Genomic DNA, 25,523 nt, shown 5'->3' on the forward strand with positions numbered 1-25,523 from the left:
CATGGTGAAATTATTCTAACAATGTTGCTGATTGGTCCAATTGATAATGAAAACTCCTTTTTCACCAATAGGCAGGTAGTTCTCATGGGGTTAATAAAACTATTCAAGATTCACAATCTGCATAATTTGCAAGTAAATAGATTATCCAAGCTGTAAAATTGTCACAGAATATGGCATGATCCAAGCATACATAATTTGTCCCTAGAATCTGTAGTGAGTTATGGCCCATAAGTATGTAACATATTTCACATGCACCCACACCCATACATACCATATTGTTTGTTTTAAACGCTCTCTCTCAGATAAACACCCCCTACATGAAATTTTGATAATGAAAAATGCAAAAATTGCCATGCCATAACATGCATTGCATCAGTTATGTGATGATTGCTAAATTGCATGGACAAAACCTATTATGACTCAACCTCTATCCAATTTATTGCCTATTATGGTAGAATTTTTCTAATTTCATCAGATTCTTGTCTGATGATGCACTTTTGTAATTTTGTTGTATTTACAGCGAGAAAATCATGTTCCAAGCAGTTGTGTGTGCGTTGTTATCTTGAATTTGAACCTGGAAGTGAGTGATTCTTCAGAAGTTTGCCACTGATTTTGAAGCTTTTTTCACTGAAAATCCACTTTTAATAAATGCCCCCATTTGGAAAAATGCAACGCTCCCCGGGGCGTTTAATACCAACAATACAATATGTGTAAACACAGGCAATTTGCAGACAACATCTCTCTCAACTGACTTTTTTTACTATCCAACTGCTGATTCACATAGTTAAGATTTTTTGCCCATATAGAGTGTATGCAATAAACCCAAGCGGAACGAGAGTTGCTAAGTAACCGCTACCCGAACCATAAACACATGCATGATCAGACAACAAGTGTTCAATTTCCCCATAGCTTCCCACGTTGTACACATGTCAGTCGAATTTGGCGGTGTTGGTTTGTTTGTCCTCCAAGTTATAGCATTGTTCACTTTGTGTTGAACATTGTACGTGGGCCTCACTGTAATAACTCAAAGATAACTGCGATCATCATTTCAAGAGGTCACTCTCCCGATTTAGCTAAACAACCTATGTGGAGGAATTTTATGCATGAGCAATCACATCAATGACGTAGTAATGAATACCCTCTATTGGATGTGATTTTAGTTTTCACTATCCAAGTGCTGAGTAACCCTACACCCCAATTGCAGCCATTGATCTAGAAAGACTATCTAGAAATTGTGGATGTCTGCAGTTCCTGTGTGCAGGGTTGCCAAACCCGTGATTTGGTAGCCCAATTGGGCGACTTTTGAAGATTTTTCCCATGACTTTTGACAATTTCCTCTCCCATAGAAACCAATGGTTAAGAAAAAAAATTGGACGACTTTTCAACATTGGCTCCCGTGACTTCCGATAGTTTCCTGCCCCATAGAAACCAATGGTAAAGATAAAAATTGGATGACTTTTCGATTATTTGACCCGCGATTCGGGCTGAAATCTTTTGGCAACCCTGGCCTGTCTGTGTGTTCACTGTCACAGAGAGATTTCTTGTGTGTTTACCAGTGTTTACAAACATTAAATGCCCATACACATAACACTAACCTGAGGATTATTCTGTGCATGGTCCAGGCCAATTCCATGTGGGGTATTGCCTTCATAGCCCGGGGGACATCCACCACATTCATAGCCGGGACTCAAATTTACACAGGAGTCTGTATCCCAGCAAGGATTGGCTTCAGTACACTCGTCAATGTCATCACATGTCACGCCATCCCCCGTAGTACCATCAGGACATCCAACACACTGATAGCTACCAGAACCACCAGTGTTAACACACTGTACTCCTTCGACACATGGTCCTGGGGTGCTCATGCAGGGACCTATAAATAATAAACAATATCAAGGTTATGAATGTTTTGAGTCATCCAGTAGTATTAAAATAGACAACAATATGAATTTAATTCTGGACTCACCAACGTACAAAAATGTAATGTTACTAAAAATTGTTGGCGAGTCCAGAATTTGATTCATATTATTGTCTATACAATATCAAGGTTAAAAAATAGAAAGTCAACAATTATATTACTAGTGAAATTACTGGTACATAAGATCATTGTTCTTTGCAGAAATTGTAGACCAAGACACACATTATAAACCATTCAGCATCATTATTGGATGCAGCGCTACACAGGCAGTACCCTAACCAGCCTACATTTAGAGTAATCATCACAGCCAGGATATAGCAGTAAGCTCCATGAACTGCTACATGTAGCTCCATTTTTTCCCACAAGATTACATATCTTTAATTCAATCCAAATGTGAGCATCTGTCAAGTTGTTTGTATTTGTAAATGGACTATTCCAGTTGAAATCCATACACCTCTATGGAAGACATGTCCGTAATCTCCCACATAGGGAGTGTGAATTTCAAAATGGGTAACCTCAATGGGTGACTCCATTTGTAATCTACACCCCCTGTGTGGGAGATTAAGGTCATGTCTTCCATAGGGGTGTATAGTTTTCAACTGCAATAGCCCATTGAAACAGACAGCATGCTACCTAGTTACTCTTAAGAATTTCTTTGATTTGTACGGTTAGTTTTGAATTACCATGTTTGTTCCATTGACTGCCAGTGCCCAGGGCGCTTAACAAAATCATTTTGGGCGGATGCTAATGATTTTACATTTTACAAAAAAGGCCCAAAATATTCATCTATCATCTTCAGCGTGTCATATGTTTCAGACCATGATTCAGATTTGCATGGGCAGTTAATAAACTAATATTAATTTGCTTTTTGTAAAGTCACTGGATGGGCGCTTAAAGGGGCATAGGCAGTTAACGGAACAAATAAGGTGCAAAGAATATGGTACTTCATGAAGTTAATTGTGATTTGTTTCCTTCTTCAGCAAGTTAGCTTACAAGGCTGACACTCTATTTTGGCTATACTTACAATTACTTATGCTTGAGCAACTTTTACACAAGGTGCAATCTCCTGCTGAGTATTCCGTTATCTCACAAGGCTCACATTCTGTTTTGGCTTCTGTGCTGCGATAACCAGCTGAACAGCAATCGCAAGATGCCTGCCCTGACTCATTCTGGTATGAGCCAGGTGCACACTGCAGACAGAATTCTGAAAAAAAAATCAATTAAAAGATGAAACATTTAGAGCTTGTTAGGAGAAGCAACATCATCATAATACAGACTTGCTCATAAAGAGGCAAATGCCATAAACTAGCACATTTTTCTTTATTTGAATAAAATGTTATTTAAACCTAGTCACTGGTCCAACGCTGGTGCTCTGGCAAAACTGACAGTTTAACTGCATTGAATTGTTGCGAAGAATAGAATTTGGCAGTTCTGGGTTATTCCTTCATGTAATTTTACACGAAATTAGGGTTAGGGTTAGGGTTAGAGTTAGGGTTAGTTTAGGGTTAGGATTAGGGTTAGGATTAGGGTTAGGGTTAGGATTAGGGTTATGATTAGGATTAGGCTTAGGGTTAGGGTTAGGATTAGGGTTAGAGTTAGGATTAGATTACACGAAATAATTACATGAAGGATCGACCCAGTTCTGCCAGGGCCCTGGCAGTCGCCTGACAGGTCAGTACTGAAATCACTTTGTATATAGATAATTTGGATATAGATAACATGAATTACCTGAATTGGATCCTTCTGAATAGAATCCTGGTCCACATATTGACTGGACACCATCAAAACACGCTGTACCAGGATCACACACCGTACACTCCTCTGGACAATACTGAAAACATAAAATAGAAACACCAATGTTAGAAAATCTATTAAGCTTTTGGACAGACTTTTAGAGTTATAATTGAAGACTGGGTTAAAAGGTCTAGTTTGCGTATGACAAATTACGTCATGCTTTTACCCTGACATCAAATGCAAACTAGTATTTTTAAATTGTTCCTATAATCATTAATTAATACTAAGTGTTTTGAATTACAAACTCTGACCCTGGAGAGTAAAGAATTATTTTCAGTAAAATCTAATGGGGTACTACATGAAACATCATTGGATCAAGCTGTGAATCACAAGTCATTGTGGGATGAGTGCAATGACTATTCCACCTCCACCCCACATCCCAGTGTTATACTTACAGTTGTATTGCATGTTGCATGGGTGTATGTTGGACAAGGTGTAGCATAGCCATCCACGCATAACTGAAAAAATTATTGAAAAGTAAAAATAAGTACGATATAAATAGCAATAGTTATATACAATTTGGCCTCTTATCCATGATGTTAGCATACTAAATCCAGTTATTATATTATGTATACTGCTGTTAGATTTATCTTTAATTAAAGGGCAGGTCTATTGCAAAAACAAGTTTATCTCTATTTGAAGAGAATAATTATTACATTACAAGTTGACACTTGTTGCAATTTTTTTATGCATATTTCTCCTGAAAAAGGAGAAATTGTGTGGGTAAAGTTCAGCCTCGCACGTGTTCTTCCCCGCTTGAAGCGACGTGTTTCTCCCCATTTGGCTGATGCGGTAGGTAAATGAAGCGGACACTATATCATGCTCTCATCATACAATCACAATCAACAATGAGTTGTACTATCATTTACCATAACAATGCTGCATAACAATATGCAGACTATTGTTCTCATTTCGGAAACAAAGCCCACACAGTATTGTTACTATGCGTTTGCTTTGTAATATTTCATCAAACGGAAACTATAGCATTGCAATATACAGGGAAATCAGATACATGAGTTTGTGGACTAACACGGTTTATATGCTAGTCTCAGATGAAATTCTAAGCTCAAATTATGTATTTATTTTTTAGGCCTAATATTTCTCATGATATTGATATACATATGAATTGTAATATCACAATTTACTAATATATAAAAAAAAAAAGCAGCTGATTTTATCCGTATGTTTAAAACCATTAAATTTGTAATACTTAATTTGGATTTTTTTTCCTGTGAACAACAACAGTATACGTTCTGTCCATTGAGAGCGTTTACAGTCTGAAAGCAGGCACATCTCATTTCATGATGTCACCTTTTTTCTAGGCCAAATCTGTCTCGTTCGAAGGAACTCACCGCTTAAGTTGGTTTTTGTGGAATATCAATTTTAAACATCTTATTTTCTCAAAAAAGGAGTCATTTTCATTGTCCTCATAATATTAGCTTGCCAATGATATGATGTTGTTTTTGCAATAGACCTGCCCTTTAATAAGAGCATGATGTTATTGCAATATACACCAGGCACAAAAAGAAACTCGTCAGTTATAGTCATCTTTGCTGTTCAACAACCTAATAATTTTGGATTATTCTGAAATTAACATTTTGTTAATTGACTTTGTTTTTCATTTGACACCCTGTTTGTGAAAACCGAACTTGAATTGACCAAGTTATGCACCTCCAAAGCCTCAAACCCCAAAATCAAAAGTTGCAATTTCAAAGATTTTCAATGGGAACGCATCGTTGTATTGCACGCAAACACCACGGGCCAATCAATAAAACACACAATGTAACAGGCACAATTGAATCGTTAAAATTGCAACTTTTCATTTTGGGGTTTGAGGGTTTGAGGTGCATATCTTGGTCAGTTCTTGCTCGATTATCACGAACAGGGTGTCAAATGAGAAAGCAAAGTCCAATTAACAAAATGTATATTTCAGAATAATCCAAAATTATCAGGTTGTTGAACAGCAAGGATGACTATAACTGACGAGTTTCTTTTTGTGCCTGGTGTATATATTTCTAGGTCTTCAGGAGCATTCAATATAAACAGGCAACTACAATTATCAGTATTTGTAATTTCTATTCAACATCTCAAGTCAACTTTCTTAAATAATTGAGAAACTTCAAGATAGAGAATTCATTGAGAAAAAAAAAATCAAAATTTTGCTTCCCAATCACATGAAAGAAAAAGTTTAAATGCCAACTTCAACAAACCAAACTTTCCCTCTCTTCCTGTGCAAAAGACATTTTCATTTTTAAGCCTTAAATGCAACATTTGAGGCAAATTTCAGATTATGCTGGTGCTGCCACTATAGTGCAGTGCCATATTTTATTAATTTATTGAATCAGTAGTTATCCTTTTGCACAGGGGGGGGCGGCCAAGATTTACTGAATTTTGACGTCGTCATTGGTTTTACACGTAAACACAAAAATGTCTCAAATAATTCCAAAAGTGTATGCATGTTATCAAGCACTATTTTATCAGTCTAAATCCGTTGAGGTTCGACAATGAACCTCATTGTAAGTACTGTTTTTTTGAATTTTTTGTATGAATAACGCACAATATGTTACGATATATACTGAAAATTCCCCCTACGTATACCAATGCGACCTTGTGGTGTAATGGTTAAGAGTCTCGCCTCCCACGCAGAGGGTCCCGAGATCGATTCCCACCCCCGGCAATGGTTTAAAAAATGTCTTCTTCTTTTTTCTTTGAATCTAAAATTATTTATTTTCATGTGAAAATGTATACATTGCACTGGGAAATATATTTTGTGCATTTTGTTTCTGTAATGGGGCCAATAGAGCTAAAACGCATCTTGGCTCGGGAAAAAATAATTGCGTCCAACGTGCAGGCAGTGTTGCCGTCATATTGTCTGTTTTGTTTACGCTTTTGGCTGTGCCACATTGAATAATGTCGTCCACCGTCGCCTGCTTTTGCACTTGCAATTTTTAGTGCTTTTAAACAGTTTTGATATATTACATGTATGCAGGTGTCATTATTATTTTTATAATTTATATATGATCTCTTTGTTTGTATGTGTGAGTGAGAGCATGAGGGAGTACCAGGTGTTTTGGAGTATGTTTGAGCTCAGTGATATGTGTGGTGTGGCTGTGGTGTGAATTAGGTAGGGGTGTGTGTGTGAGTATATTGTGCGGGTGTGGGTGGCTGTTTTCTGTGGTGGTTGGGTGTTGTATGTGTTCAGAGGTGAAGGGACCATGTGTGCTGGGCATGCTGTTGTGTGTGCATCTGCATGCATGGCAGTGTGTGCACTCATGCTCCCTTCACCTGTGTACCCTTTTTCCACCCACACCCGACGCACACCTGCATGCTGATGTTGTTTGTGGCAATTTCCATTTATGCTTAATATGTGCAATATTTTTCATCTTTTATCTTGCATTATTTGAATTTAAATTTGTTGTTTATATATTTTGTATTTGTAATTTTGATGTCTTTTAATTATTGTAAAAATTGCTCAATTTGGCCTTAGGGCCACGATGCTTTTTAATAAAATGAAATGAAATGAAATGAAATAAATGGAATGACCATTACACAACTTGACATTCCACGAATCCCATGCCTAAACCTACCCATCCATTTGGACAAGTAGTGCATTCCGATGCATGTCCAAATGAGTGCTCCGTGGGGGATCTATTACATTCACCATCACCATCACATCGACCACACGGTCTCTGAAGTCCATCGCCGATGCAGTAGTATGTTGCCTCGCAACGTACGCATTCTGAAAGATCTATAAGAAAATTATAGATAGGGTAGCATTGTGAATACTCTCAATCATCTGGGAATCATACAATGAGAGAATAATTTCAATCCAGTCAACCAGATTATTCCAACATACCTTGGAGCAACCAACATTGCGGTCAGTACCACTGACCTTCAGCTGGGTTGTAATGTTAAACACTTTGTGATGTTAAACACAAATGACATCACAAGGCAACGTCATCGGGACTCAAGGTGTTTAACAGCCCAGCTGAAGGTCAGTGGTACTGACCACAATGTTGGTGACCGCAACGTTGGTTGCTCAGATTCAAATTATTCTCTCATTCGATAGATAGGGTGATGTGCATAAATTTATTTGTGACATAAAATCAATTTTCTATATCCATTATTAATGTGCGAGACAAGAATAATGAATATATAGACCACTTGACATCATTATTTATCAACAAAGGGGAGGGACTGGCCTATCGATATGCTTTAAAGAACCGCTATTGTTCAATGGCTTTCTTGTACTATATGAAATCTGGTGGGCGATTTAAAATGCACGTGCCCTGAGCAAACTATGATGCGTATGCACCATGCAGGGCAAAGAACAATGGAAATTGCCATAATTTGCGCGCATACTGCTGGGCAATGACGTCACATGTCAAGTGGTCTATATGCGATGCATGTGATCCAATCCTATTTTGTTACTTATAAACACACAGATGCAAATGTAGGAAATATCTCACAATTGCCTGTAAAGTGGGTAATTGTTCCAATATCACACATAAAAGATTTCTATCAAGATTTTTGACTGCTTTCTGTCCCATAAAAGCCAACATTTAGTGATAAATTGGACAACTTTTCCTACCCTGCTTTTCACACTGGGTAAATTTTAATAACAGCACCCTCAAAATCCATCATGGCATTACTCTCAACTTGAGACGAGACAATTGACCTTTTAGGTAAATCCCATAAGCCTTTGCGAGTACACCTTAGATGTCGTCATTTGACGTCAAACCGATCTGCACCGATGCGCACATCGTTACTGCACATTGCAAGTCGACGTGACGTCAAATGACAACATCTCAGGTATACTCACAAAAGGCTTATGGGATTTACTGAGAAGGTCAATTGTGCCCATCCACCACAAACTGGTCGTAAAGTCGGCATTCTCCATTTTGAGATACAATCAAAAACAGTATATGGATTTCTATGTAAAATATACTAGGAATTTGACCTTTGATGAAACATAACTTCACTTCCAGATGTCCGATGAAGCTGGTTGATGAGGTGTCATTTTAAAGCTGAAAGTGAATTCTTCCAAAATCTGCAATAAACAGAAAATGACCTAGAGCCGACTTTACTACCACTTTGTGGTGGATGGTCACAATTGTCTACTGCTACACACAGACTTATCACATGTGTGTCTTTGCTTACAAACCCCCCCCCCCACACACACCCCCACCCACTCACAACCAATAAACAAACAAACAACTTACGTCTGAATCTTCTTTCCACAGTGCAGCCTACAACTTCAATGCGTAAGCCTATCTGATTATTCCAGGTCAGTGGATAAATTCTAAGGTATCGTGCATAGACCTTGTCAAAGAATTGACTAACTACAGTCTTCTGATTGGAATTGCCTGTAAACTCCTGTACAAAACAATTAATCACAAACAAAAACAATGATTATTTGGATTGAACAACTGAATATCCAGGTGGTGGCAGATGCGATATCAGCATTTTTGATGTCACCATTGGTTTAAGGGGGTAATACACCCTGCCCAATTTTGTGCCTATTTTTGAATTTTTCTCAAAAATTATAGCGCACGAGTGACAAGTAAGATATGTATATTATAGGGGCAAGGACTACAACTACTGCACTGGAAATTTTATTTCAGCAGAGAAAACAGTTGTGGAGTTACAGTCAAAAATGAGGGAAAACCTATATTTGATCAATAAATCAATAACTACTTGCCTTGATTTGCTGAATTTTCAGTGCAGTTGTTGTAGTCTTTGCCTCTATAATATACATATCTTACCTGTTACCAATGTGCTATAATTTTTGAGAAAAATGCAAAAATAGGCACAAAATTGGCCAGGGGTGTATATAGTACCCCCTTAACACATAATCATGAAATCTTCACAAACAATTCTAAATATGTTATGTGGTGTCAAAGCAAAATTATATTATTCTAAAACTGTTGCGGTGTGACATGGTACCTCAATGTAAGTATGTTTCTGTCAGGGATTCTGTCAGTCAGCATGACATCACTCACAATAGATCGCTTCATCCCATTGGTTGTGAGATTCGGCTGTTTCATCTTGCACTCTCGTACACAAAGGGGACACTTACCATTGTACTCAATGGGGGAAATCAATTTGTATCAGCCAACTGTTTGTTTTAAATGGGCTGCCAGGCTTGTAGCCTTGTCAACCTCGTACGCCACATGTTGCATGTCCTATATACGGCTTGTGAATAGCATGTAACCTAGATCATTTTATTGGAATTCAAAGGAAGCCTACCTCCATGAATTCACAGGTGCTACCAGAAGTGAACACAGTGTCATCATGGAAATTTCTCCCAACGGTGATGAAAAAACTCAAATGAAATTTAACAATGTTCATTTGCTGTAAATGGTGATGAAGTCTTTGATATTCAACAGCAACAAATGGTCCTTTTGTGCAAAAATTGTTTTTAAATATCGATTCGTCCCTGACCCTAAACAAATCTTACTTTGTCACTGCCAGAGCCATCATCAATATAGATGAAGTTAGATGTATCATTTGCATAGGCAAGTTTATACGTTTCAACCCAGTATGCCACATCTCCGCATCCTTGAGTTCTTACTCCAGAGAAGATATAAGTTGCTTCCATGTCAATTTGAAACCACTGGGAGGTGTCCGAATTCCTTGGAATCCATCCTGAAATGAAGATGGATAAACAAATTGTTGAACATTTGAAGAGCTTGTTTCCAAACCATGTTAAGTCCACAACCACATGTTTCTCATTTACTTATTTGATACAATCACAATTACTTTGACATTAGCAACAATGAGTTGTACCATCAACAAGCCATTATTTACCACAACAATGCTGGTTAACAATATGCAGACTGTTGTTCTCATTCGGGAATCAAAGGCCTCACACAGTATTATTACAGTGCATCCATCCACTGTTCCTTTTGTAATGGTGCACCCAACTGAAATTACCATACCTATAGCATCACAACCCATTGCAATATCGCACAGGTAAATCAGAAACATGTGTTTGTGGATTTTACATGGTTTGGAACCAAGCTTATCATATGTGGCAAATTGATGAATATTATGCAACTCGCATCTGCATGCTTTATCTTTGCTTGGACATCTAAAGCTGCCCTCGCATTGTAAACCATGCAGACAATGCGGACACATCATTGTTAAATGGTGATGACCAAGGGTTAAACATTATTGAATTCTTAAATATGGACTTAAGGGATCTAGAATGAGCATTTTGAGCATTTCGACAGTATTTTTTGTGGGACATGAGAGCACATCAGACATATCAAATTGCATTCTGAATACGAAGAATGACTTTCTGATATCAAATAATTTTCATTTTTTGAAATTCACAATATAATATAAATTTTATGACAAATTATTCAAACTTGATATTTTTCACATTTTTGATATATAACAATCCTCGAAGTAAATTTTATAAATCTAATGATATATTCTTAAAGTGTATGTAGCTGGGAGGAAAAGCCGATGATCAATTGAAAATTTTGTCCTTTCATATTGAAGATATGGATTTTCTCCCAAAAGACCTATTTTTTTTGGTGTTTTGGGGAAAAATCCATATCTTCAATACGAAAGGTCAAAATTTTCAATTGATCGTCGGCTTTTCATCCCACCTACATACACTTTAAGTATAAATCATCAGATTTATAAAGTTTACTTCGAAAGTACTGTTAAATATCAAAATATCAATTTTAATCATTTGCCATAAAATGTGTATTACATTGCGTAATTTCAAAAATCAAAATTATTTGATATCAGAAGGACATTTTTCGTATTCAGAATGCAATTCGATATGTCTGATGTGCTCTAATGTCCCACAATAAATACTGTCCAAATGTTCATACCCCAGCCCTTAACAAGAAAAGAATTACTCATAATAACAAACAAGTAGAAACAGTACCTGCTCCAGCTGGAATCTCATCATCCCGTTTGATGCGAAGGCGCCCTCTACCCACATGGTACTCATTATCGTATGTACTCTTCGCTTTCAGCTGATAATCTTGAATGACACCAGTTTCCATTCCTAATGCATCGCGACAATCTATATAAGAATTAAATATAATTACTTAATGTTACGATGTATGTTCTCATGCAACATGACAAATGTGGACTCCAATAAAGCAATTATCATACCAGAATCTGGTGGAAAAGTCAGGCACTTTTTTCTCAGTCATCAACCCAGAAAGTTGATGAATGAGGGCAGCAGTCTAAGTACCAAATAGGAGACAATTGTGATAATTTTACAATGGACTATTCCATTTAAAATCCACACTACCCCTGTGGAAGATTTAGCTAAAGTCTGCCACAGAGGGAATATAGGTTTCAAATAGAATAAACAATTGGGTAAGTTCCATTTGAAATACTCACTCCAGTTGTGAAAGATATATAGATCAAGCTGTAATACAGGAGGAGTATGGGTTTCAAAATGATTAACTCTGACCAATTACATTTGAAAAACATACTCCCCCTGTGGAAGATATTTCTAAAATCTTCCACGTGGGGTAGTGTGGATTTTAAATGGAATATCCCAATGCCTGTAAAAGTAGATCCTTTTTGTGAAACTGACAAAGACGCAATAAATATTTGAGTGCAATATGCAGGAGCCAGTATTATTTCAATATGCAGTGTTATACTGTGTCTCATCTCAAGTTGAGAGTAACGCCATGTTGGATTTTGTAGTGGCAGACTCGTATCAGTGCATTTACACGGTTGCATCACCAGCGTATGGACAAATTGCCCTTCTACACATGTGTATATGCCCCACAGGATTAGGATCAACATGGCGTTACTCTCAACTTGAGTTGAAACACAGTATAGGAGGTCTGTCTGTTGATCAAAGTATAGGGATAATTGTAAAAATTGTTACCATCAAATTCAATCAATGTAATTATTTTAATAAGTTCTTAAGGACTTTACTCAGTGTTGTATCCTGGATTAAAAAAATTATCAAATTATACCATGGCTGAGAGATTAAGATAAGTGGTTTTTGTGTGATGTTTTTTAAGATTTGCCAATGCTATGTACTTGTGGTCATATATAAATAATGAAAACCTCATAATATTTCTGATCTAATCCGGAAAACCAGGAACATGTTGCCCCACCTCAAATTTTGCCACTGCGCAGCCCTTAAACTTTAGAAAAGGGGTATAAGATTTTGCATTGTGATTTATTATGTGATACCGGAATTATGTCTACTATAGCTACAAAAGCTATTTTGCAAGTAAGCCCAACATTAGGCAAAGGCAAAAAATAAATTTTTTGTTTGTCCACAACAACTTTTTAATTGATTTTTTTTTATTTTCAAATGCAGAATACACTACCTTGTACTGCAAAATCAACTGGTAATTGCTTGCTTGTTGTCCAGAAGTGCAAGTAATTTAAAACTTATATTAAAATTTAGTGTTATAAAACTGTTAAACATTATTTGGAAAAGAAAATGTAATGTCAAAGTAGTTTAAGAAAAAAAACTTTTTCCAAAATTTGACCATTTGGGTCGGTACAGTAAAAAATATTTTTCCAAATTTTGAAAATTATGGTCGTTCAGTTGTGGACAAACAAACAACGTTTTTTTGCCTTAGAGCTAGAAAACAACTTACCATACTCATATAGATAATATCTTGGCACTCGCAGATACACACCACCCTCCTCATAATCCACAAACACAATAGGGGTTACAGGATCACCTACAACATCTTCTAAACATGTGTCACTGATGGTGATGTTTACATCTGCTGTATCACCACGAGCTGGTGTGCCTTTATCTATCGCAGCAATGGAGAGTGACAGCACATAGAAGGAACTGTTTGTCTCTAATTGGCTGTAAAAAGAAGAAATCAGAAAGAATCTTTGGAGGTTTCTATGTTCCAGTGTACAATGTATATATAGCCTCTTCCGTTGTTTGTATGATTATATTAGGCTGGCGGGTAAGCATCATTAATTGATCTTGAACACTGATGTGTGTGTATTGTTTGAACTGTTTACCCTGACTACTCATATCCATAAGTACCAAGTACTGTTTATCATATCAGAGACAGTCTGTGTAGCTCAGTGGTTAGTGTTTGTCGCAATAGGGAAAGGTCTGGTGTTCAAGTCCCTGCACAGGCAGGTATCAGAGTTTTTTCTCTGGTTTATCTGCCTAATTTCATGTTTATCTGTGCTAGTGTGCGATGCATGATTCTTCTTTCCCTGGAGAAAGAATTCATCATTTGTTTTGGCCAGTATGTCATCTCTGATATAAACTTGGAGCTATTCCATCTTATACTTTGTTTGGATTATAATTGGCAAAAATTAGTAGGTTTTTGTTACTGTTTATGTCAATAACGATCCCTACTTACGCTTATGCAAATTTGTATAAGCGTGCATCAGTCACTCATTACGCAAAATTGCACTAGCAACCAACTCTATAGTCTCCTCCGCAGCCAGTTTGGTTACGCTCCCTCCACACAAACAGTCTGCCAATGGCCACTTATAACGCCGCTTCTGATTGGCTACACGTTTGTAGCCGTAGATAGCTGTACATACGGGAACTTGATTGACCTCAGTCTAGCTGGCGAGATGGCGGGTCAAACTTGCTCATGAATAATAAAGTAGCCGTCTAGCCGATCGACCAATTGAAAGCTTTGTTTGACGTCAAGCTGGATGACGTCGGCAGAAAACCGTTAGCGAATCAAAAAGGACCAGTTCGTGACCATTGGCAGACTGTTTGTGTGGAGGGAGCGGAACCAAACTGGCTGCTGTGGAGACTACCAACTCTATAACAATGGGCTATTCCAGTTAAAATCCACACTACCCCTGTGGAAGATTTTGGAAATATCTTACACCGAGGGAATATGTTTTTCAAATGTAATTGGTCAGGGATAAAATCATTTTGGAACCCATACTCCCCCTGTATTACGACTTTACCTATATCTTCCACAACTGGAGTGAGTATTTCAAATGGAAATTACTCAATTGTCTATTCTATTCAAAATTGATACTCCCTCTGTGGCAGACTTTAACTAAATCTTCCACAGGGTAGTGTGGATTTTAAATGGAATAGCCCAATACACGATGTCATATGAGTCTCATTTGTTTCACCAATTATAAACTGAACAAAGTATGGCTGTGTTGATTTAGTCATGCTAATAAATTCAGGGTAGATTTAGGAAATTTTTAGGAATAAAATGGAATTGAATGAAATGGAGCAAATAACATCAAAATGACTACAATTTACCTAGAATAAGATATATATTAAAGATCAGGACCAAGGTTGGAGCCTTGAGGAACACTTCACAGTTTTAATTGTCACTACAAAAACAACAACCATGATCCATCTTCTTACCTCACTGAATACGCTGAATAGTGGTAAGTAACATCCCCATTTTCTCCAGTATCTGCATCGGTTGCCGTGGTATTGCTTTGTGTGGTTTCTTGTAATACGGGTAGTGGGAAGAATTCATACGTGGCATTGGGAAGTATCGGGCAGTTGTCATTCTCATCGTCAATAGCAATCTGGTGGCAAGTACAAAATTAATGTAATGTTAACGCCATGAGAACAACCTGCCTATTGGTCAAAAAGAAGTTTTCGTTATCAATTGGACCAATCAGCAACATTGTTAGAATAATTTCACCACACAAAAATATTGCGGTGAATTATTTGCAAAGCTCCATTCTGATTGGTGATTAACATGAAGATATCATGTAATTGACCAATCAGGGGCAATGTTAGATCGGCAGGTAGTGCTCTGGGTTAAAGATTAATAAAAGTGATTCATATCTGCTGCTCCTTTTCATTCTGTATTTTCATTACTTACTGTAGCAGCAAATGAAACATCTAGAGTAACAGGTGATCTCTTCTAGTCTTATTGCATGGTAAAACGAAGACCTGGAAGGCAAAGAACTTCCTACTTGTCTTATGTACAAAAATGTTGAAAACGCTTTTTACTGCTGGATGCCATTACCAATTTAGCTTGAAATTATAGTATGCAGAGAAACTTTCCTGCTTCACAGCCGAATGAAATTAAATTAAATTAAACAAAAGCTGTTGGGTCACACCCTTCAACCATTTTTCCCTGTCATTTTACCTGCACTATAATGGATCCAGTTTGTGGAGGTGATGCACCAGTGTCTACAACAACTACTTTCAACAGATACAAAGTAGCTACTTCATAGTCCAGGTTGGTTGCTACAGTGATAAGAGTTTTATCAGTATTGACATCAAATTCTTGTATTCCTCCTTCATCTGGCTCTGGAACTAAAGGTACCAAATGGGGAAAAATAATGTTTTAACCCGATGAGAACTGCACCTGCCTATTGGCCAAAAAGAAGTTTGCATTATCAATTGGGCCAATCAGCAACATTGTTAGAATAATTTCACCACACAAAAAAATTGTGGGTGAATTATTTGCAAAGCTCCATTCTGATTGGTGATTAAAATGAAAATATCATGTAATTGACCAATCAGAGGTAATGTTGGATTGGCAGGGTTTACTAGTCACTTTTTGTGATGTCCTCTATTGGAGGAAGGAACCAAATGTACCAAATGGTGAAAATTGAAGTTTTGATCAGTTTACTACCAGTCACCTATTGAGATGTCCGCTATTGGAGGAAGAATGCAAAGCTATAATCGACCTTACAGAGAACAATGATATTGCTAAAGGTTTTGTCCATGCAGCTCAGGCTGAAACACAATATTTTGCTAGAGTGTGTGGACACGATAAGAAGAGGAAGAGGAACTACCAACTCTAGTTTTATCTACATACTTGATTTTGATTCTTAGTTGCTCCTCCTTAGAAATGCTTGTACAATTTTGCATGTATAAATAAATGCTGACCCAAATTTCGAAAAAATTTCGAAAAAAAGGCCCTCCCATCCGACCCTACTTGAATAGGGATTTTTGCGAGTTGACTTAGGTGGTTCCCCCTCTTAAAAATATTAATTGCAAAAAGAAAAATGGCAGTGTTTTTAAATAAGAAGACCTCAACCTCAAGAGTGGCCTCAATTTGGTCGCAAGCACACAAACCTTCTAAGTAATTCCAAGGTGGCGCCCAATATGGTTTATGCGGCTAACTTGAATAAAATGAATGAACACACTATGACCTGACGATACAGCTCTATACGCTCAATGTATGAATACAAACCACATATAATACAGTCAGCTAAATTGTACAATTACAAGTGTCGATCACACAACTTCATGAATATTGATTGGCAACCGATATGTCAGCGCTCAAATCGCACACAATAGATGAATAAAAGTTGCAGTCCGTTGGTGACAGTAACCAGTAACTCAAGTTTTTGACAACTTTGACAGGTCTTATGATGTTTTGCAAAATTCACAATAACGGTGTGAAAAGAGACACTTTTCTTACAATAAGTCAAGATGTTTTCAGAATGGTTACTAACGTTGATCTGCATGTTAACTCACTTACCTAGTACAGAAGGACTATCACACATGTAAAAATCAGTGCCATTAATGGTATGCAGCGTAGGTGGAGAGTCTGTTGTTGGTGCATCACCGTCGTTAATGTTCTCAGCGGTGTAGTTTTTCAGGGTGAAATGTCTTGCTTCATTACCTAAAAATGAACATATAATCAATTTTTACTCAAGTTTAGTTTGGGAGTGGATCCATCGCTGAATATAATTCTCCATCAGTATTCATAAGGGGTGGGGTATGAACGTTTGGACAGTATTTTTTGTGGGACATGAGAGCACATCAGACATATCGAATTGAATTCTGAATACGAAGAATGTCCTTCTGATATCAAATAATTTTGATTTTTTTAATTTGCGATGTAATACACATTTTATGGCAAATGAATAAAATTGATATTTTTGATATTTAACAGTCCTCAAAGTAAACTTTATAAATCTAATGATATGTACTTAAAGTCTATGTAGCTGGGATAAAAGCCGACGATCAATTGAAATTTTGACCATTCGTATTGAAGATGTGGATTTTTTTCCCCAAAACACAAAAAAAAATTCGGTCTTTTGGGGAAAAAATTCCATATCTTCAATATGAAAGGTCAAATTTTTCAATTGTTCTTCGGCTTTTCTTCCCAGCTACATACACTTTAAGAATATATCATTAGATTTATAAAATTTACTTTGAGGACTGTTATATATCAAAAATGTGAAAAATATCAAATTTTAATAATTTGTCGTAAAATTTGTATTATATCGTGAATTTCAAAAATGAAAATTATTTGATATCAGAAAGACATTCTTCAGTATTCAGAATGCAATTCGATATGTCTGATGTGCTCTCATGTCCCACAAAAAATACTGTCATTACAGATCCTTTAAAGCCCTAATATAGAGAAATTGGCACATATTTACTCAATTTCAACCAAACAATGGCAAATTTTGAAATAATGACCCATCTATAATGGGAATAACATAATTTGCTAGACAGGCAAGGCAATCTCTTTGTTTCAACAGGACAAACAGGAAATCAGCAGACAGTGGCGTGCGCAAAGGGGGGCAGGGGGGCATGTGCCCCCACTTTTGTTGGTCATTCAGGGGAAATTCGGGGGGAAACACTAAAACCGCACCGTACACACCTAAATCAGACTCCATTCGGGGGAACTGAACAACCTGGCCCCCCACTGCGCACGTCACTGTCAGCAGAAACACTCAGTTTTTGCAGTGTTAAATCCCACAAGGTGAAGTAAGGTGTCTTTTTCTGCAAAATACAAATCTCCCCACAATTCAATTTCTCTGTTGTAACTCTAATCATTTTGTTCAATTATGTATGATTTAGTATTGTCGACTTGTCCACCTTTTTCCATTTATCTTGATTTATATAATCTCCGAGTCCTGCAAAAGCCAAGGTATAGTCTTCTTTCTGGAAGAGGTTCATTTGGATAGTTCAATGTTCAATTAGCCCTAACGTCCCAGTTGCTTTTTGGCGAGGGGGAAGGAAAGAAAGAGGAAAGAAAGAAAGAAGAAGAAGAGAAAACTTTTTTTTCTCGTGTGCGGTTTTGAACCCCAGACCCTTCGGGTGCCACGCCCGTGCACTGACCTACCTTGCCACGGGGGAGTAGCTTGCCCGGCCAAGCTTTCCGTCCCCATATGACTGTTCGCATGATGACGCAATAGCATCACGTGGGATACCTGCTTGTGCCTACGCTTTCTGAATTGAGTTTTTTTTATGTTTAGTAAGGTTAGGGTTAAGGTAAACATATAGGAGGAAAATTAAGGTGTTATTAGCCCTAACGTCCCAGTTGGTTTTTGGCGAGGTGGAAGGAAAGAAAGAATGAAGAAGAAGAGAAGAGAAACCTCAGGTGCGGTTTTGAACCACCGACCCTTTCGGGTGTCACGCCCGTGCACTGGCCTACCTTGCCACGGGGGAGTAGCTTGCCCGGCCAAGCTTTCCGTCCACATATGACTGTTCGCATGATGACGCAATAGCATCATGTGGGATACCTGCTTGTACCAAGGCTTTCTGAATTTCTGAGGTTTTTTGATGTTTGGTAAGGTTAGGGTTGGTGGTTAAAGTTCTACAGAATGCATAAAACATATCCATATACAAAGTACTCACATTTTATAAACGCTTGATGTTTCGAAACCTACATTTCTGGTTTCTTAGTTATGAGTGATGACTTGATCCAGCAGCACTGGCAGTGTTTTTAGAATATGAAGTGTTTCTAGAATTGTTCAGGATCAAATGGTCATAAATGTGACTGAGGTAGAATGCTGCACAACAACCAATTAAAATGTTGCACTGGAGAAGTACATCTGCCTTGACTCAAAAGTAAAGGAACAAAGACTAATTACTTCAAACATCTTACCGTCTATAATAGAAACATTATAGGTTGGTCCTGTAGAGAAGGCATCTGCCACCCAAATAGTCTCCACAATCCCATCCAAATGAAATCCCTCCGATATCCTAGCGGTATAATCTGGAGCCAGAGACAACGACATGAATGCAGTTCCTTGGATCTGAAAGAAGAACTCTGACGAGCATGGCTCCCTGTTCCGTGTAGAATATGTCAAAGCGTAAGGATCGCCCAGGTAGAAATCTAAGTAGACTCTTTCTGAAGTTAGAGATGAAGTAATCACGCATTCACCATTTACAATGGTTCCTACTTGGGGCGTTACGTAACCACCACCTAAAAACAAAAAACAAAAATTTTAAATAAGAATATTTATTAACATATCCTTAAGCAGCCCATACACATCCAATTTTATTGGGCAACATCAAAGACCCTATGCAAAATCTATCATTGTGCACACGATCATTAATAGTGCACAATAGTAGATTTTGTATCTAGGGTCTTTGATATTGCCCAAAAAAATTGAATGTATGACCGCTTCAGACATGAACTTGTTTCTGTACAGTGCCACTACAAGTTCAGTAGTGATGTCAATGCTTTTCACAGTTGATCTGCAGCATACCAACAAACAACCCTTGTACGTGTGCGTATATGCTCTACATGACAAAATATGCATGTATGTCACCACCAAACTTCAGGTGAACCAAACAATTGCTTGACATCCCCTCCGAAAGACAGAATACACTCATGGTTCATAGGTAAAATTGGAAGAGCGGACGAGTGAATATAATCATATTACTAATGAACTTCAGACTGTTTCCAAGCCAATACCACAGCATATTACTACCACTGGGAAATAAACCTGGGGTCCATTTTACTAAACTTTTATCCCTTCGTAACTCCAGTAACCGTTCGTAAAGTTACAAATACCCAATATCAGACCTAACTTTACGAAGGGTCCCTGTAGAAAATCCCTATTACTTACGAAAGGTACCGTTCATAAGTGAGTTTAGTGAAATGAAACTTACGACTGGGTCGAAGTTACTTAATGATTTTGAGACTTACAAAGCTTCAGTAAAGTTGAGTGAAATGGACCCCTAGCATAACTCCCAACAGAAAATACCCTAACCTCTGCCATACTCTCCCTTATTTACATTATCAATGTTCCTTTAACACTCACCTTCGGCATTAGCCAAGCTGACTCTCTTACATACAATAGGATTCCCTGAAGCATCTCCATGGATCTGAAGTATGAGGATCTTGTTCACATACAGCCATAATTCCTCTCCCCCTCCCAGGGTGATGACCTCTGTCGTATTGTATGTAATGGCAGACCGGATAGCAAAAGTAAATCTGATGGATGAATAATACAAGAAGAAAAAAGAATTGATAAGAACAATTTTTCTAAAACTGATTACTTCTTATCGTTTCAACAAATTGAAACGTCTCACTCAGTAGTCGTTTCTCAAAAAAAAGTAAAATTTTGTTGAAGTGGCAAAAAGCCTCAACTCTACAGCAGCGACATGCATAAACCTGGAACTAACAAAACCTAAAATGTGCCCATTCTGAGCAAACACTTTTTGCCCACACAGCCACCCATCCATGCATTCACCCATCCCACTCACTCACCCAAACATTTACCCACCTATCCACTCACACACTCTTTCAAGCTACTCACGCCCACTCACTCTCCCACCGATCCATTATTTTTACATGCACAGAAACACTGCACACAAACACAGCATCTCTCAGTCTATCTCATTCAATTAAAACTAAACGCACTATATACTCTAATTACACTCTCTAGCTACACTATTTGTTATATCTTAAAGGGGGACTCCGGCAATCATAACATTATGCCTTATATGTGATGCGATCAAGCAAAATCAGTCGGAACTCGGAAATATTAAATTTTCAGTTTCTTACAGGATAGTAAAAAACATAAACAAATCTGGATTTTGCAGAAAACACCATTGAAATTTAACAACCAGTTCCAAAGATAAATTAAAGAGTATCCAAAACAATAGGAAACAAAAGGAAATCTTTCCTTTGTATGGCTATATCTCAAAATCAATATTTACGAGTCCCGACTGATTTTGCTTGATCGCATCACATATGTTAGAAAAATAATTATCAAGCACGAATCACATTGTTTTATTTAAAACAAACTCATAGTGACCATAAAAACGAATAAAAACAGTCGGCTCTCAACACGTGATATTCAAAATTCCCGCGCCGAAATTGTCTAAGTGCAATGACGTAATGGTTATTTGTGTTCAATTGTTGTCAGCCTTCATTGTATTACTGGGACGTCATTGCACTTGGCGCCCGGGAATTTTGAATATAGCGTGTTGAAAAACAGATGTTTTTATTTGTTTTTATGGTCACTATGAGTTTGTTTTAAATAAAATCATGTGATTCGTGCTTGATAATTATTTTTCTAACATATAAGGAATAATGTTGTGATTGCCGGAGACTTCTTTTAAGAAGCTCATATGTTTCAGGGCATACACTGTTTTCAAGGGAAAATCCCAAAAATTAAAAAAATGATTGTTAGCATGTATTTTTGTTAAAATATACTAATTAATATAATTAAATAATAAACAGTTATGATGAAAGAAATTTATTCATCATTCAAACAATTATTTTTCCAATCTCCCAAAAACAGTTTTCTGTTTTTTTCTTTTTTTCAATTGGACATACTATATAACATACCTTTGCATAATGAACTAGTGACCCTGTCTTATCAATTCTGGCTATATGCCCTGATCATGATGCATTTGAAAAGGCAATCTTTTATAGAGACCACATTATCTCTCTAGGTCTGAGAACATCTAGGTCACTTTTTCAATATTATTCAACTACAGTTCATTGAAGCAAAGGTCCAACTTGTGCCATTACTTTTCTTGGATTAATTGTTTTTTCTTGGAGAGTCAAAAAGGTAAGTGTATAAAGATAATAACTCTGCTACATTTATTTCACATAACAAAATGATTAATACCAATTTGCATGGCTATTGTCTTCTAACTATATACCCAGGCTAGCCTATAAACTTGAGTGCCAGCTAGTTTACTATCCAATTGGAGTACTGGCTTGGGGACACAATCATTTCAGTGAATGTGAGGTACCGTAAAACATCGTCTACAAGCATATATAGCGTTTTTGATGAAAGCTACTTAATACGAACCAGCCGTAAATATGCCAAAACAATATATTGGTCTTGCAATAGTATTTGTTTGCATATTCTTGTATAGGTAATTTATTTGCTCAAAAAACTCGATAATGTTATGTATTTGTCGCTGGATGGCGCCTGGATTAATTTAGCTTTCATAAAGAGCACTCTATATGCTTGTAGACAAGGTTTTACGGTATTGGGGAATAGACCACAGGGGTATCATCCCTTTTTATGATAAAAAATTATTTGTTTAAAAAAACTTTAATATAAAAATATTTGTTTGTGCCGGTTGATATACCTATTTTGGTTGGTAACCACATGTTTGTGTAACAGATTAAACTTCAATGATTAACTTTCCCTGTGGACAAATAGGGGTTTATGGCAAGAAGGTCTAATCTCCAATAGCTGCCTCATAACCATTTGACAATTTCTGCATTCTATATTGTATAAATTTAAAAATATGACACCTGGCAGCTATTGCAGATAGGGCCTTCTGGTCCTAAACCCTCAATATGTAGTATCCACAAGTATGTAGTATCCAAAAACTATGCTCCCCCCTTTGCACATGCCAAATTTTTGGATCCCAATTTGCAAACCTTAAATGGTCTAGATATATGTTGCGAGCACAGCGACAAGAAAAATTTGCAAATTAAAGCGTTTCTGTACTGTTTTCCTAAGCCTTTTTAGAGCGTTTTATTTAAAAGGCATGCCATGCACGTGCCAAAAATCCCTTGCCCCCCCCATCTTGGCTGGCCAAAAATTGCTTGTCCCTCCCCCCCCCCCCAATTTTATCCTCCCAACAGGGCTCATAATTATTGCACAGCCCCTGAATAACACAGCAGATATTGCATATTTTCCATGGGAGGTGCGAAAAACAAAAAGCTCAACTTTCTTGACCTTATATCAGAGAAAGTTTTCACAACCTGGCTGGCCTAGACTATATAGTTTGTTCCAGAAAAGATGCACAAATTTGGGATTGTGCCATATTGGGAATTGGATTGCAAACATTTCAACAGACTGTACTATATAGAGGGATATTTTAATGTGTTGATTTTTCACTATTCCGGTTTCTTTTAATCCATGATTAGATTTGAGATTTATTTATTTGAACATATGCCTTTTGCAACAGTGGCACACACATGTAAATATTCAATATTTTGAACAACTACACATTAATGGCCTATGGGTAAAAAAAGTGGTGTTTTTTAAAATTCTTAGTTCAGAAAATAACAGTGACTAGAAACCACAGTTGTGTTTGACCAAACACGAATATCTATGCCCGTGATGACCACACCTAACCCCCTTCCCCTATTCACAAACGAAAACTTGGTGAGCACCATGTGAAGCCCCTTGTTTTAAACTTTCGTTTGATATACATGTAATGCTCATTACACTAGACTGGCCCACACTCTCTCTAATACCCTACCAAGCCTTCACTCTCATTTATACCCCACCAGACCCTCACTCTCTAAAACACCACCAGACTGGACCACACTCTCTCTGATACCCCACCAGACCCTCACTCTCTCTTATACTCCACTATACACTCACTCTCTCTAAAACACCACCAGACTGGCCCACACTCTCTCTTATACCCTACCAAGCCTTCACTCTCTCTTATATCCCATCAGACCATCAATCTTTCTAAAACACCACCAGACAGGACCACACTCTCTCTAATACCCCACCAGACCCTCACGCTCTCTTATACTCCACCAGACACTCACTCGCCTAAAACACCACCAGACTGGCCCACACTCTCTGTAATACCCCACAAGACCCTCACTCTCTCTTATACCCCACCAGACCATCACTCTCTCTAAAACACCACCAGACTGGACCAGTCTCTCTAATCACTCACTCTCTTATACTCCACCAGACACTCACTCGCTCTAAAACACCACCAGGCTGACCCATACTCTCTCTAATACCCCACCAAGCCTTAACTCTCTCTTATACTCCACTGTACACGCACTCTCTCTAAAACACCACCAGACTGGCCCACACTCTCTCTTATACCCTACCAAGCCTTCACTCTCTCTTATACCCCATTAGACCATCAATCTCTATAAAACACCACCAGCCTGGACGACACTCTCTCTAATACTCCCAGACCCTCACTCTCTCTCTCTCTTATACTCCACCAGACACTCACGCTCTTACACCACCAGACTGGCCCACACTCTCTCTAATACACTACTAAGCCTACACTCTCTCTTATACCCCATCAGGACCCTCACTCTCTCTTAAACACCACCAGACTTGACCACACTCTCTCTTATACCCCACCCCTTAACCAACCACACTCCTTGTCCCATCATGACAACCTATTGAGGTGGTCCAAGGAAGCAAAATCAAAATGCCTACACATACCCTACCAAGCCTTCACTCTCTCTTATACCCCATCAGACCATCAATCTCTCTAAAACACCACCAGACTAGCACACACTCTCTGTAATACCCTACCAAGCCTTCACTCTCTCTTATACCCCATCAGACCATCGCTCTCTCTAAAACACCACCAGCCTAGACCACACTCTCTCTAATACCCCACCCCTTAACCAACCACACCCCTTGTCCCATCATGACAATCTTTTGAGGTGGTCCAAGGAATCAAAATCAAAATGCCTACACATTCCCTTTTCAGGGAGTTTTTGTCAAGTGATGAGTTTCCTTGACGTACGATTCAGACCTTTATCATTGCAAACACAGGTAGCTAACAAAATACTACCTATTGCGCTACACTGTGTTAATATGTCGTACCTAGTTTGCTTTTTAAAGCCTTTAGACTTTGACCTCTGGGGATGCGGCTAACATAGAATACATCTAGGGTCATGGGTCATCATTGTACCAAGTATGAACCCTGAGGGCG

General features: G+C 37.8%; 1 protein-coding gene across 1 annotated transcript in view; it reads right to left on the reverse strand.

Annotated features, from left to right (window-relative positions):
- LOC140166670 (uncharacterized) overlaps window positions 1-25,523 on the reverse strand; it is a 140,111-nt gene that overhangs the window by 32,232 nt on the left and 82,356 nt on the right. The window contains exons 37-50 of the mRNA XM_072190168.1: window positions 20,657-20,829; window positions 19,492-19,812; window positions 17,128-17,271; window positions 15,781-15,950; window positions 15,039-15,208; window positions 13,315-13,535; window positions 11,619-11,759; window positions 10,173-10,360; window positions 8,935-9,088; window positions 7,300-7,460; window positions 4,108-4,170; window positions 3,647-3,749; window positions 2,943-3,122; window positions 1,596-1,873 (exon numbers count right to left, since the gene is read on the reverse strand). Coding sequence (XP_072046269.1) covers window positions 1,596-1,873; window positions 2,943-3,122; window positions 3,647-3,749; window positions 4,108-4,170; window positions 7,300-7,460; window positions 8,935-9,088; window positions 10,173-10,360; window positions 11,619-11,759; window positions 13,315-13,535; window positions 15,039-15,208; window positions 15,781-15,950; window positions 17,128-17,271; window positions 19,492-19,812; window positions 20,657-20,829 — 2,467 coding nt within the window. The remainder of the gene's footprint in view (window positions 1-1,595; window positions 1,874-2,942; window positions 3,123-3,646; window positions 3,750-4,107; window positions 4,171-7,299; window positions 7,461-8,934; window positions 9,089-10,172; window positions 10,361-11,618; window positions 11,760-13,314; window positions 13,536-15,038; window positions 15,209-15,780; window positions 15,951-17,127; window positions 17,272-19,491; window positions 19,813-20,656; window positions 20,830-25,523) is intronic.

The sequence above is a fragment of the Amphiura filiformis genome, chromosome 12 (assembly GCF_039555335.1).
Source record: "Amphiura filiformis chromosome 12, Afil_fr2py, whole genome shotgun sequence".
Lineage (NCBI taxonomy): Eukaryota > Metazoa > Echinodermata > Ophiuroidea > Amphilepidida > Amphiuridae > Amphiura > Amphiura filiformis.